Source organism: Hemitrygon akajei, chromosome 23, assembly GCF_048418815.1.
Source record: "Hemitrygon akajei chromosome 23, sHemAka1.3, whole genome shotgun sequence".
Taxonomy (NCBI): Eukaryota; Metazoa; Chordata; class Chondrichthyes; order Myliobatiformes; family Dasyatidae; genus Hemitrygon; species Hemitrygon akajei.
Window position 1 is genome coordinate 32,433,938 of NC_133146.1, and position 14,924 is coordinate 32,448,861.

A 14,924-nucleotide genomic window follows, 5' to 3' on the forward strand; every position below is an offset into this window, starting at 1 on the left:
TAGTCAAGATAACCATGGGAATATGTAGGTTTATAAAAGATTTTGGTCGACAGTTTGCCTTCAGAAATGGGGACAGAAAGATAGAGAAAGGGGAGGGAGGTGTCAGAAATGGACCAAGTGATTTTAAGGGCAGGGTGGAAGTTGGAGGCTAAGTTGATAAAATTGACGAGCTCAGCATGGGGGCATGAAGCAGCACCAATGGAGTCGTCAATTTAGCACAGGAAGAGTTGGGGAAGCATTAACGGAGGAAGGCCTTGAACATGGTCTGTTCTACATAGCCAACAAAGAGGAAGGCATAGCTGGGGTCCATGTGGGTGCCCGTGGCTACCCCTCGAGTCTGGAGAAAGTGGGAGGAGCCAAAGGAAAAATTTTTGAGGGTGAGGATTAGTTCTGCCAGGTGTAGGAGGGTGGTGATGGAAGGGAATTGGTTGCTTCTTTTGTTAATAAAGAAACAGAGAGCTTTGAGGCTTTCTTGATGGGGGATAGAAGTGTAGGGGATCTGAACATCCATGGTGAAAATGAGGTGGTCAGAGCCAGGGACTTGGAAGTTACTGAGCATGAGAAGTGTGCAGATGCAGGTGGGAAAGGACTGAACCAGAGGGGACAGAATGGAATCAAGGTATGAAGACACAAGTTTCATGGGACAGAGGCAGGCAGAGACAATAGGCCTACCCTGAGAGTCTGGTGTGAGGATCTTGGGTAAGAGGTGGAAGTGAGCAGTGCAAGGTAAAGGAACTGAATCTGGTGGCAGTAGATCGGAGTTTGCCAGAGTTGATACAGCTGTTTAGTAGGAGTTCCGACTTTATTCAGTGAATATTATTTGTCTTTTTCTGTTCAAGCCTATCGAGTTCCTTATCACTGGAAAAGGACCATAAAGGACTATAAATACTGCTGCTGCAAAACAACAAATTTCACATTATATAGAACAGTGATTATAAACCTGATGCTAATTTGTTACCTAGAAAATCTTGGTCTCTGCATCCCCCAACCTCAAATATTCCCTTTATATATCCACCCTCCCAAACAGCCCCCACCCACCGCCGCAACTTAAAAATATGCTCAGCCTGCTTCTTCACCATAGGCTGTAACAACTCCCCCCCCACCCCCAGCAAACAGGCCACCTTCAAAAAGCAATGCCTTGCAAAGGCCAGTATCAATCACTGAGGACCCCCATCACCCAGGACATGCCCTCTTTTCATTGTTACCATCAAAGAGGAGGTACAGGAGTCTGAAGACACTCACTCAATGTTTCAGGGGCAGTTTCTTCCCCTTGAATATCAGGTTTCTGAATGGACTATATTATTTTTCCAGATGAGGGGTCTCAGCCGAAAATGTTGACTGCATTCTTTTCCATAGATGCTCCCTGGCCTGCTGAGTTCCTCCAGCATTTTGCGTGTGTTGCTATTATATTTTCCCTCTCCTTTTGCACTACTTTTTAAATTTATTTTTCTTTATACTGTGTGTACACAGACACATATTTCTTATTGTAATTTATTGTTTTTATTTTTATGTATTGCAATGTACTACAGCTACAAAACAACAAATTTCATGACATACACCAGTGATACTAAAACTGATTCTGATCCCTTACTTTCCCAGTTCAGGAAAGGAATTATTGACCTGAAGTGCTAATTTGTTTTTTTTCTCTCCAGTCATGCTGCCTGACTTGCTGAGAATTTCTAGCATTCTTTGTTTTTCTAGCAGTGTGGTAAAACCTGGCCAGTGAGGGTTGAAGATTTGCGTCTCCCCGACAACTCTTCGATTGTAACTGCTCTTCTGTTCACCGTGCATTCATCGTGGACTTGCTTTCTTTTTCCCAGTAAAATCTGGCACCTTGTTTTTTAACTCAATAAAGCCACCTTACTGATCTGATACACAACTAGAAGGAGCACTCATGTTGATCTCATTAGCCACTCCGGAACCCATAAATCCAGGTTTTAAGAAACTCATCATCCATCCATACCTAAGGACTGTCCACAAAGAAAGAAGACAAAGGTTTGAATGATTACTCTTCCATGGAAAATTTTGGGATGAGAATTGCTTTGAAAAATCCTGACATCAGGAATAATGGCAGTTCTTCTTTCTCGTCATTATTAATAATCTAAAGATTTATATTGAAACCAAATTGTTGATTCTCTATGTGTGTAGGCCTCTGTTAGTCTCGGTAGACCATGGATTTGCCCCTTGGAAAGTTTCCAGGGCACAAGCCTGGGCAAGGTTTTTTTTAATGGAAGATCGGCAGTTGCCCAAGCTACAAGTCTCCCCTCTCCACGCCACCGATGTTGTCCAAGGGAAGGGAATTAGGACCCATACAGTTTGGCACTGGTGTCGTCGCAGAGCAATGTGTGGTTAAGTGCCTTGCTCAAGGACACACACGCAGCCTCAGCCAAGGCTCGAACTAGCGACCTTCAGATCACTAGACGAACACCTTAACCACTTGGCCACACGCCAACACTGATTCTCTATAAACTAAGAGTATATTATGCAAATTTGCACCAAGAACACAATTTTTATACTTGAAACAAACAACACAATGCAACAACTTCATTGGTCTGCGCTAAAATTAATGCAAGGGCATTTGCATTTGTAATTGATTTGGACAATAGTACAAACTCCAAAAAGCTGAAATGTAAATATTCTAAGCCTTGTATACTGTAAATGCTAAAATAATAATTTCAAGCTGAGCGTTAAAATGATTTTCTTTTTTAGACAATGGATTTAAATGCTTTATCTTCTACTGACAAGGTTCAAAGGCAATACAATGTGTGTAATAGCATTTAGTAGAAGCCTCACTAAGAGAGAATTTTTTGGCAAAATAAACAGTTCCTGATATGAATCTGAATGAGATCTGACAAACTATGATTTGCAGTGACACAGGCATTGCATCAGCAGAAGTCTAAATGCCATTGTGTTTATATTTTTTCTGTTTCATAACATTGGAGATTATGGAGGACTGCTAATATGGGCAGTTGTAAGTTTTGCACACAAACTGTACTGATCAACATCAGCCAGGGTTACTACCGAAAGCAAGAGGGAAGGAAGCCTTATTTGAGGTAATGTGTAACCACTGACGCTGGTCTGTAGCTTGCCAGCTCTTCACATCCAACGGATCACTTGCTGATCTGCCCAGGCAGAATTTATAACATTCACAGTTGGAGATGTTTATTGTGTTGCAGGTCAACCTTGAAAAAAACTGCCTGAACCATTGATTACATACACACCTGATCCACACCCATGCATCATAGATATTGTCACACACTACACTCTGCTTCACAGAGCAGCAAAACAGAAAAGGCCAAGGACTACAATTCAATTTATCAATACTTTAGAAATCAGGTCGGACTTTTATTCTAATCTTTATAAATCTGAATTCTCTGATAGTACTATGACTATGAATAAATTTTTGCAAAGGTTAAACATATCCCAAATTTCGATTCAAGATGCCGATATGTTAGATGCACCTATTAAACAAGAGGAGATAGCCAAGGCTATATCCTCTATGTAATTAGGTAAAGCTCCGGGACCTGATGGTTATACAGTAGAATTTTACAAGACCTTTCATGAAATGCTTATACCACATCTTCATCAAATGTTTACCGACTCTACATCCTCTGGGAACCTTCCTAAAACTTTTTATGAAGCACTAATTTCATTGATACCAAAAAAAAGGAAAAGACCCACTGGAATGTGTATCCTATAGACCTATTTCTTCACTGAATGTAGATTTTAAAATTCTCTCTATGATTCTAGCAAATAGGCTTGAGACTATCTTGCCTAATGTTATCTCAAGCGATCAAACAGGATTTATTAAAAATAGGTATTCACATTTTAATATTCAAAGATTATTAAATATCATTTATTCCCCTGCAACCAAAGAATCGGAATGTATTGTATCTTTGGATGCAGAGAAAGCCTTTGATAGAGTGGAGTGGCCTTATCTATTTCAGGTTTTGAAGAGGTTTAATTTTGGTCCGGGATTTATTTCCTGGATTAAATTGATTTATCATGCCCCGGTAGCTGCGGTTTTAACTAATAATCAAAAGTCTCCTTACTTTAGATTATATAGAGGTACCCGTCAGGGTTGTCCCCTTAGTCCTTTATTATTTAATTTGGCTTTAGAACCACTTGCTATTGCTCTTAGGGATTCTAATTCTGTGCAGGGTATTAGGAGAGGGGATATATTACATAAGGTTTCGTATGAAACCTTATGTAAATGAGAGGAGTTAGCTTATTATTATTAGTTGATTTATTAGTTTACATTTCAAATCCTAAGAAATCTATTCCTTCTATGTTATCTATATTTACGGAATTTGGTATTTTCTCTGGATAAAAACTTAATTTACATAAAAGTGAATTATTTCCTATTAATAATTATTCTGATTATTATGATCAAATACCTTTTAATATTGCCAAAAACCATTTTACTTACCTTGGTATCAAAATTACAAAAAATTTTAAACACCTATACAGGTATAATTTCTTCCCTTTAGTTGAAGATACTCACTAGGCGCTTTCTAAATGGTCACCTATGTTGATGTCATTGATAGGTCAAATAAATGCTATAAAATGGTTATTCTACCGAAATTTTTATATACATTTCAAGCAGTTCCCTCTTTTGTTCCAAAAACATTTTTTGATAAAATAGATTCTTTGATTTTATATGTTCGGAATAATAAAAGCTCTAGAGTGAATAAACTTTTATTGCAAAAATCAAAAAAAGATGGAGGACTGGCTTTACCAAACTTTAGATTTTATTATTGGACAATTAATATTCGTTATATTACTTTTCAGATTTATGATATAGACGACCGAGATCGCCCTTCATGGTTACAGCTGGAGGAAAATTCAGTAATGGGATTTTTGTTAGCTTCTTTATTAGGAGCTCCTCTTCCGTTTTCGCTATCCAGAATAGGTAGACAAGCTCTTAACCCTATTGTTAAATATACTTTAAAACTTTGGTTTCAATTTTGTAGATTTTTTGAATTAAATGACTTTTTACTTTCTAGTAATATTTATTCTAATTTCTTTTTTAAACCATCAACTTTGGATAAGGCTTTTTTAACATGGAAAATTAAGGGAACAAAAACTTTTTTAGATTTGTTTTTACAAGACTGTTTAATGTCTTTTTCACAGTTAATGGATAAATATGATATCTCTAATACACATTTTTTCAGGTATTTACAGGTTAGGAATTTCTTACGTGATTTTTTACCGAATTACCCCTTGGCCTGCTCTTCAAATTCGGTTTATGTTATTTTTCAGTTTAAACCTTTTCAAAAACGATTAATAGCTATCGTTTAAAAACAGTTAATGAATGCTCGCACGTCGCCTAATGATAGGGTTCAACGTAGCTGGGAAGTAGAACTTCAACATTCACTTTCAGATAATGGAGTAAAATTTATTATTTAGTCAATAATTCATCTATCTGCGCACGCCATATCTTAATTCAGTTTAAGATAGTACATAGGGCCCATATGTCCAAAGATAAATTGGCGCATATTTATCCGAATATAAGCCCTATTTTATGACAGATACAATGCAGAAATGGCTACTCTGACTCATATGTTTTGGTCATGTGTAAGTTTAAATAACTTTTGGAGGGATGTGTTTGGAATATTATCTAAAGTTATAGATATGGATGTTCATCCTTATCCATGAAGGTTCGGAGATGACTGGATGTGTTTTTTTTTTCTCTCTGTTTTTTCTAATTTTATCCTCAATTGGACTGACCAATCTTTCCTTTTCTTTCCTTTCTTTTCCTTTCTTTTCTTTTTGTTTTTTGTTTCAGTTTAGTTAGTGGGTTTTTTTCCCCTTATCAATAAAATTTCCAATTTTTTAATGATTGTTATGAGGAGTTGTAGTTTTTTTGACCATTGTATATATAACAGCATAATATTTTACTTATTTGATTTTGATATTATATACTTTTTGTTTTTACTATTGCTGTTTATATGTCTTTTATATTATCTACTTGTTAAACTCCTCTTCCGATTTATATATTCTTTATTTGGAAATCAATAAAAAAGATTGAAAAATGAAATGAGAAATCAGGTCAGAAGCCTGCTAACTGCTGCGGGTATTTTGATGCAGGCAGCAAGACAGAGGCCGAGTGACTGTTAAACATTCAACCTTTCTCCAGTCATACCGCTTGATTACCACTCCTTATTCAGTGATGACAAAATAGAAATGCATTCTCATTTCAAATACAGGTGGCAAGTTATGAGTGTGAAACATACTTTTCCATTAAGGGTGGGGAAATTGCATGTTGCTCTGACATTCCATTGACCTGTTCATTCTTAAATTGGTAGAATAACAGAAGAAGCCAAACATGAAAGATGCACGTGTGTTAAATTTGTTCCTCATCGTCTAATCCTGCCCTTATGTACCTCTGCGTGTCTGCTTATTTCAATTCCAGCTATTTATACAAACAAGACATCAAATGAAATATGACTGACCAATTGATTAACTGATCAAGCTGATAAAGAGGTTAAGTTTAAATCATTAATTGCAGCAATAAGCAAGGGGAGTGAATATCCTACTAGGTCACAAGACCCCATTATTGTAGAAGTACCCACAAGTTAGTTGGCTGGAATGTTTACGAAAAGAGAAGTAATTTATATCTGCCCTTCCAAATCCATCCTGCCCTTTTTGTTCTGGATTTCAAGGGCCTCTGACATACACAACAAGCAGGGTGAAGATGATAATCCTATCAAAAAGTAGTATCATTTGCTTTTCCCCAGCAGCTCAGAAACGGGTGCTCTAAGCGATGGAGCTGGAGGGATGGGTGCAAAGAAGCATGTAGGGTCAAGGAAACTGATGGAGCAGCAAGTACAAACTAGTGGGGAAGAGCTATCCAGAGGTACATTGTCACACAGAAGCATAAGAAGAATGTGTGATGACAGATAAATAGTTAGCTGTTTTTTAAAATGGCCAGTGTTGCAAGAAGACAAAGAAGTCCAGCTAAGGTCAGTTCACTCCCTGAAGAGTTCTTCAATAACCTTTCATACAATTATGAGTTCTTCTTTGGAGGAGCTGTTTACAGCAAGAATCAGGCCATGGAAATTAACTCATCTTTTTACAGGAGCCTAGCCTGATAGCTGTGCTCTTCAGGTGAACATTACCTATCAACACTTAATAGTAGACACTGATATTGACCGGACTGCATCATATGTAGGTATAAATACAGTGGTAAAGTGATGACAAAAATATAGAGTACAAAAAAGTGACAGGAATGTACACGTTTGTCTGTTTTTACTGCTGTTGGTCTGTATCTGTATGTGTGCATTGACATTGCATAAATTATTCATCCTTAATCCTGCAAAATAATTTTCCCCAATTATGATGCAAACTGATGATAGCCCTTCCATGTATTACTCAAGACCTGTACACTTTTCAGCAAAGGTAAAGGTAAATTAAAATTCTACTGTGGTGAAGATCTTTTTTAAGGATTACCTTATTTTGAAAACTGTTATGACAAGACAGATAACACCGCATTGTGTCTGACCAGCTAATGGAAATTTTCCCTTATAGTTTTCATAAATCACTAACCAAAAACTTGAGTTGAAGAATAAAATTCACTCTCAGGGAGGTTATGTGAAAAAAGTAAATACATAACCAAATGATTTATTTCTTTATACATGTCTTCTTGATAACTGCACATGTGGCCTGGTTTCCATTACGGAAAGTTGTAGTACAAACAGTTTTCTAGGAATACAACTTCCACCCTCCTTACCACAGAGTTCGCTTATACTTGTTTATTGCTGTAAATAATTGTTCTAACTTACGCCTTGGGCAACAACGTATTGTTTGATTTTAATGACAGAGAAGATGACCACTCTCCTAAACAAGCATCAGGAAGTGAATTAATCAGAATTATGATTTTTGTACAGGATATTAATTCTAACAAAGTAAATGTATTTTCCATATAAAATGTGGTCTATTCCATTTTAGTGACACAAGGAAAATTCTATTAGATTCAGAATTCAAAACACATCACTTGGTTTTCCTGGGCCACAGGAAAAATGAACAAAGCCACACAATTATAATTATATTGTGATCACATTGCAAGACATTCTATGTCAAAAAGAAGCTTACTTTTCACTGTTGCAGTCCTGGTGCAGTTGTACAGGATGGCCAGCTCACCAAACACCTTGCCAGGTCCCATGGTGCACAGCTTAACTCCTTCCTTCGTCACTTCAACTTTACCCTCTAAAAGAAAGACATCAAACAAACACATTTATTTCCTGCTTAGATCAGTATGGTTCAAGTATCTCTGTTGAAATAACATCAGATGCTAATGTAAGCTTCTTAATTTTCTACCACCATTCTTAACTGGGGAAAATGTATTATAAAACCTCCAAGAGCTAGCTTGCCTACCTAACTAGTCCTGATGAAGGATCTTGGCCCGAAATATCGATTGTTTACTCTTTTCCATAGATGCTTCCTGGCCTGCTGAGTTCCTCCAGCATTCTGTGTGCATTGCTTAAGGCCTAACTAGACTGGACATAGATGACACTTTCTTTTCAGCACCTCTACATTCTTAGAAGTTTTTGAAGATTTGGCATGTCATCTAAAACTTTAATGAATTTCTACAGATATGCATTGGAGAGTGTATTGCTTGGTTGCATCACTGCGTAGTATGGAAACACCAATGCCCTTGAACAGAAAAGCCTACAAAGAAATAGTGGGTGCAGCTCAGTCCATCATGGGTAATTCCCTCCCCACCATTGAGCACACCCACATAGAGCACAGTTGCAGGAAAGCAGCATCTATTTTCAGATACCTCCACCACCCAGGCCATGCAGTCTCCTCACTGCTGCCATCAAGAAGAAGGTACAGGAGCCTCAGGACCCACACCACGTTCAGGAACAATTACCACCCCTTAACCAAAAGGCTCTTCACTCAACTTCACTCAACCCATCACTAAACTGTTCTCACAACCTATAGACGCACTTTCAACGACTCTTCACCTCAAGTTCTCAATATTTTTTGTTTATTTTATTATTGTTACTCTTTTTGTATTTGCAGAATTTGTTGTCTTATGCACATTGGTTGTTTGTCCATCCCATTGGGTGTGGTCTTTCATTGATTCTATTATTCTTGATTCTTGAATTTACTATGAACGCCTGCAAGAAAATTAATCTCGGGTTGTTTACGGTGTCATATATGTTCTTTGATAATAAATTTACTTTGAACTTTGAATCTTAGAACAGAGAGGAGGAAGAATTTCTTTAGCCAGAGCATAGTGGCTAAATCATTTCCAAAGATGTGTGTGGAGGCCAAGTCACTGGGTATATTTAAAGCAGACTTCAATAAGCTCTTGTTTAGTAAATGTGTCAAAGGTTATGGAGAGAAGATAGGTGAATGGTAAGGGAAAATAAATCAGCCATAATTGAATGGCAGAGCGAATTCAATGGGCTGAATGGTCTAATTCTACTACTATGTTTTATCTTCTCTAGCCATAAATTACTGTCCATTTCCCTGCAAGGCTTGAAAAGTAATCCTTGTTCAAAAGTGAACCAGAAAATGTCAATCTTATACAATGAACATAAAAATATCAACATTTTTACAGTTTCTCACCATGTTATGAGAACTATTTGTAAACCAAACATTTCACAAGTCAGAAATGGTGCTGACAAAAATATAGTGTACAAAAAGTGACCGGAATATAAATGTCTGTCTGTATTTACTGGTGTCAATCTGTGTCTGTAATTGTGCACTCAAAGTGCATATATTATTCATCCTTAATCCTGGAAAATATTCTGTTTTTCCAAGTTTGGTGCATTCCTAATCCCCAGGTTAGGAACACAGATGAGCAAGTTTTCGGGACACCAGTGGGACATTCAGGACTGTTATTTTCACAAGAACGCAAGGACACTATATCATTCTATATCATTTCCATATCAATTTCACACCAATCTCCACATCATTATAAAGCACCATATGCAAATTCACACTCATATTTATGGATGGCTCCCTCCTAACAAAGTGGGCTCTTGAAAATAGCAGAACTCAGCAGCTGAATCTCTCTGATATCAACCTTTAAATTTACCGAAGAATAATTTCACATCCATCAGATCAAACTGCTGATGAATGAGACCACAAATAATTGAAAGACATCTTAACCAATCTTTTCTGTCTATGTGGAAGCTTGTCGAGCAGAAATCCAGCCAGCTTACTTTTTACTGCATGAGACGACAACCTTCAGCCACGTGGATCCATGCCAGATCCCATCTAAGCAATTATATTGGTCCCATTCAAATTCTCCTTGTGGCCCCTCAACTTGTCCATCAATTCACTAAGTGGTCATTTACAGTGACCAATTAATCTGCCAACACGTCCTTGAGATGAAAGAAGAAATGGGAGCTCCCTGCAGAAACCTACATGGCCCTGTGGAGAACGTGCAAACTCCACAAAGACAGTTGAAGATTGAATCTAAGTCACTGGAGCTTTCGAGAGCACCACCTCAGGTATATCATTAACCTATCTAATCATTCCATAAATCAGAAGCATTAGATGCCAGCAAGACCTTGAAAAGTCAGCCCAACATTTTTTGTACAGTACATTCAATAAACTACTTCACAGCGATAAATATATCTACATCATAATATGTGCAGAAAGGTTAAAATGATAACCATATAACAATTACAGCACAGAAACAGGCCATCTTGGCCCTTCTAGTCCATGCCGAACGCTTACTCTCACCTAGTCCCACCGACCTGCACTCAGCCCATAACCCTCCATTCCTTTCCTGTCCATATACCTACCCAATTTTACTTTAAATTACAATATCGAACCTGCCTCTACCACTTCTACTGGAAGCTCATTCCACACAGCTACCACTCTGAGTAAAGAAATTCCTCCTCGTGTTACCCCTAAACTTTTGCCCCTAACTCTCAACTCATGTCCTCTTGCTTGAATCTCCCCTACTCTCAATGGAAAAAGCCTATCTACGTCAACTCTATCTATCCCCCTCATAATTTTAAATACCTCTATTGAGTCCCCCCTCAACCTTCTACGCTCCAAAGAATAAAGACCTAACTTGTTCAACTTGTTCAAAATTACATGAATTCATCTCCCTACTTTAATGGCTGATCTACCTATAGAATTATAGATATGTTACAGGAGATAGATTTTAGGTACGAAGCCTCAATCTATGCCATTGTTCTTCTGCAGTGTACGCTGGTCACTGCAATAGGGGGACAGGGTAGCCATGAAATATCCTTTCCTAAGCAGGAATAATAGCCCAAGGATGGGGTACCAGAGACATTCTTCCCACTGTCAGGCCATATGTTAATAATAGCCAGTGCATTCAAGACAGAAGTGGGAGAGAACAAAAAAAGAAAATAAAGAAAAGCAGAACATCTTCAATTCCATTCAGCCCATCAATCTGCTCTGCCATGCCAACATGGCGGATCTATTATCCCTCTCAATCCCATTCTCCTGCCTTCTCCCCATAACCTTTTACACCTAACTAATTAAGAACCAATGAAACTAAAAATAAATCAAAATAAAAGACAAGAAGACGCCAGTTAAAAGCAAGGTTAAATAAATAGGCTTTGAGTTGACGTTTAAAAGTATCAACTGAGTCTGAATGCTTTATAGTTTTAGGCATTGACTTCCACAGTTTAGCAGCGTAGTTCAGAAAAGCTGACCTGCCAATTATCTTCTGAGGGAGACTGTTTAAATTTAAGAGACCAACGTGAAGAAGACGCGAGAGCTCGAGCAGGATTATAAAACAAAAGCGATCTGTGATGTACTCCAGTCCCAGACCATTGAAAGCTTTAAAAACAAGTAAGAGAAGTTTAAAGTCAATTCTAAAAGATACAGGAAGCTAATGCAGAGTAGTTAGAAAGGGAGTGATTTCCTCACTCATGCTGGTTTTAATTAAAAGTCTCACAGTGGAGTTGAAGTTTGTCAACAAATTACTTTGGAAGGCCAGTAAAAAGTGCATTGTAATAATCTACCCTATTTGACATAAGGGCATGAATTAGTTTTTCAGCATCATTACATGATAGAAACGAATGAACCTTTGCAATATTTGCAGTTATGCCACCCAGGGACATGGGATATATTTTTTTTTCCTTGTGACTGTATTTTTTTCCACAAATGTAACCATATGTGCTATATGCAGTTAGTAATATGGGTTGTACCTTGGCTCCGGAGAAATGCTGTTTGTTTGGCTATATTCGTGTATGGTTGAATCATAGTTAAACTTGAAAGTGAAGGATAGTAATGGTGCTCTGGTCACTTTATGGAGGATTTAAAATTCAAATCTGAATCAAGGATAACACCCAGGCTTGTCACTTCTGATTTTACAAGGGGAGCCAAGTTCCCAAGTTTATCAAGAAGTTCAGCTCTTTTAGCTGAGGGACCAATTAAAAGTTTAAAAGTATTCCCACTGCCATCTAAACAAGACATCAGTTCAGTAATGCAAAGCACTAGATAGGATGTACAGCTAATGTTAACAGCCAATGCCAACAGTCATTTACACTACAGTGAGTTTAGTAATTCCATGTTGAGTTGTTGAATATGGAAGAAGTTGGGTTGCTGACAGATTCCAAGCAGTTCTGACAGTTCCCTCCATCATTTCTTGCCACACTGTTGAATTCCCCTGAGCTTATGGAAATATTGCCTCGGTTTACCTGATCAAATACTTGCATCTCCAAGGGGAGGGTGTTCCAGTCCTCTCATATCCCTATTGTTTATCAGCACACAAATTCTTCTCTTCAACTTCTCTAGAATCCATGCAGTATTCTCGTAGAGACCAGAACGGTTCACAGCCATTAACTGTGTAAATTTATTTTTTGTTATAAAAATGTTTAATAGTAATTTAATATTACAAGGAGATGTATTTTCATGTCAAACATTAGCTTATGTTTGCGGTCAGATGCAACTTTAACATTTAAAAAGAGACTACCATTACATCATCTTCTGGACCAGGTAGGTAGCTGGAGTATTTTAAATGTATCTACGCTCCAATTTTACACATAACTTGGATGTTTATTTTAAAACTTTCTTAAGGAATCTGCCACCTAAGTGAATAGTGGCATGTTTTATGAATGTAAAGGCCTCACAGATGAATATTTTCTTGTCTTTGTTTGATTTCTAAAGTGCATGTTTCCAGCATTAGAGGTAAGTTAATTACACACAGAATGGTGAGCGTGTGTGGAATGCACTCCCAGAGGTGGTGGTAGAGGCAGATAAATCAGTGATTAATAAGAGACTCTTAGAAAGGCAAATGAATAATAGAAAAAATGGAGGGCTATGAAGGATGGAACGTTAGATTCATCTGTAAGTAGGTTAAAATGTCAGCACAACATCATAAGCTGAATGGCCTGTACAATGCTGGAGTGTTCTATGTTCTATATTCTTTGTGGCGAGTGTTGGTTTTTGATTGGCAGCCTTGAAATGTAATGCAGATTTGTTTGAGGATGCTGTTGAGAAAATTAGTTTTCTCAATCTATCTGCAATGAATCAACACGTAACACAACTGTCACTTGAGAGGATCAGGCGCACATTTGATGGGCACTTTGCATGTCTTACTCCTTTAGTATGATAGATTTTTAAAAATCTATGATGGACAATTGATTGTTCACCGACTATGGATAGACAGCAGATTAAAGGCCTTTAATGGTATAGGTTCTGCATCCATGGTTCAAGTGCATTGACAAAGCCATTCCTGCTGACTTTTTTTTATCAAATAGAACAAAATCTGATGACCTCCGCTTGCAGATAGTAGATACATTAAACAAACTGATCACTACTGCCACAAAGTCATTGCAGTTCAACTTGGGCACAGATACTGATAAGAAATCTATGTGAATTACCCTCATTTTTCTTTTATTTAAACAAGTCTTCCATTCAGTAAGATGGTTGCAGATTGCACATTCAGCAGTCTCCTAATCAAGGCCAATATTTTACAGGGACAATACCAGAACTGATGATCAGAAAGAGCTGAACAGAATGGAGATCTTTTCCACAGAAAATGACAGACAGTGTGACCTAACAGAGGTCACTAAGACATTTCAAGGTTCATAACCACAGCAAACAAATATAAAACAATCTAATGAATCCAGATTTCTTGAATTAATATGATGCTTTCTCAATCACCAAAAGCAACCCTCGGCTAAAATGCAGTAATTACTACAATGTTGATGATGTAGCCATTGATCATCACACAGCAAAGTACCATAATTAGCCTTGTGATAATGAAAAAATAATCTTTATTTAATATACATAAGATAGCTATTAGACTGTACACAAAGTGTAACTTTACCGATCTCCCAGATAATGCAATGGAATCGTTTCCAATGGCAGTGCTGCAGTGAAGTGGTTAGCATAGTGCTTTAGAGCGCCAGCTCTAAGAACGGGGTTCAATTCCTGCGACTGTCTGTAAGGAATTTATACATTCTCCCCATGTGGGTTTGCTCAGGTACTCAAGTTTCCTCCCACTTTTCAACGATGTGTGATTAGGGTTAATGGTAGTGAGTCGTGGGCATGCGACATTGGCACCGGAAGTGTGGAGACACTTGCAGGCTGTCCCAGTACAATCCTACTCAAACGTAGGAGTACTGATAGATAGATAGATAGATACTTTATTCATCCCCATGGGGAAATTCAACTTTTTTCCAATGTCCCATACACTTGTTGTAGCAAAACTAATTACATACAATACTTAACTCAGTAAAAAAAATATGATATGCATCTAAATCACTATCTCAAAAAGCATTAATAATAGCTTTAAAAAGTTCTTAAGTCCAAGCGGTAGAATTGTAAAGCCTAATGGCATTGGGGAGTATTGACCTCTTCATCCTGTCTGAGGAGCATTGCATCAATAGTAACCTGTCGCTGAAACTGCTTCTCTGTCTCTGGATGGTGCTATGTAGAGGATGTTCAGAGTTATCCATAATTGACCGTAGCCT

The 14,924-nt window shown here is 37.7% G+C and overlaps 1 protein-coding gene across 7 annotated transcripts in view; it reads right to left on the reverse strand.

Moving 5' to 3' along the window:
* The window catches only part of LOC140715310 (cGMP-dependent protein kinase 1), a 779,820-nt gene that overhangs the window by 543,539 nt on the left and 221,357 nt on the right, over positions 1-14,924 (reverse strand). For all 7 annotated transcript variants that reach the window (XM_073027324.1, XM_073027322.1, XM_073027323.1 and 4 more), the window contains exon 3: positions 8,095-8,208. In XM_073027324.1, the coding sequence (XP_072883425.1) occupies positions 8,095-8,208 (114 nt within the window). The remainder of the gene's footprint in view (positions 1-8,094; positions 8,209-14,924) is intronic.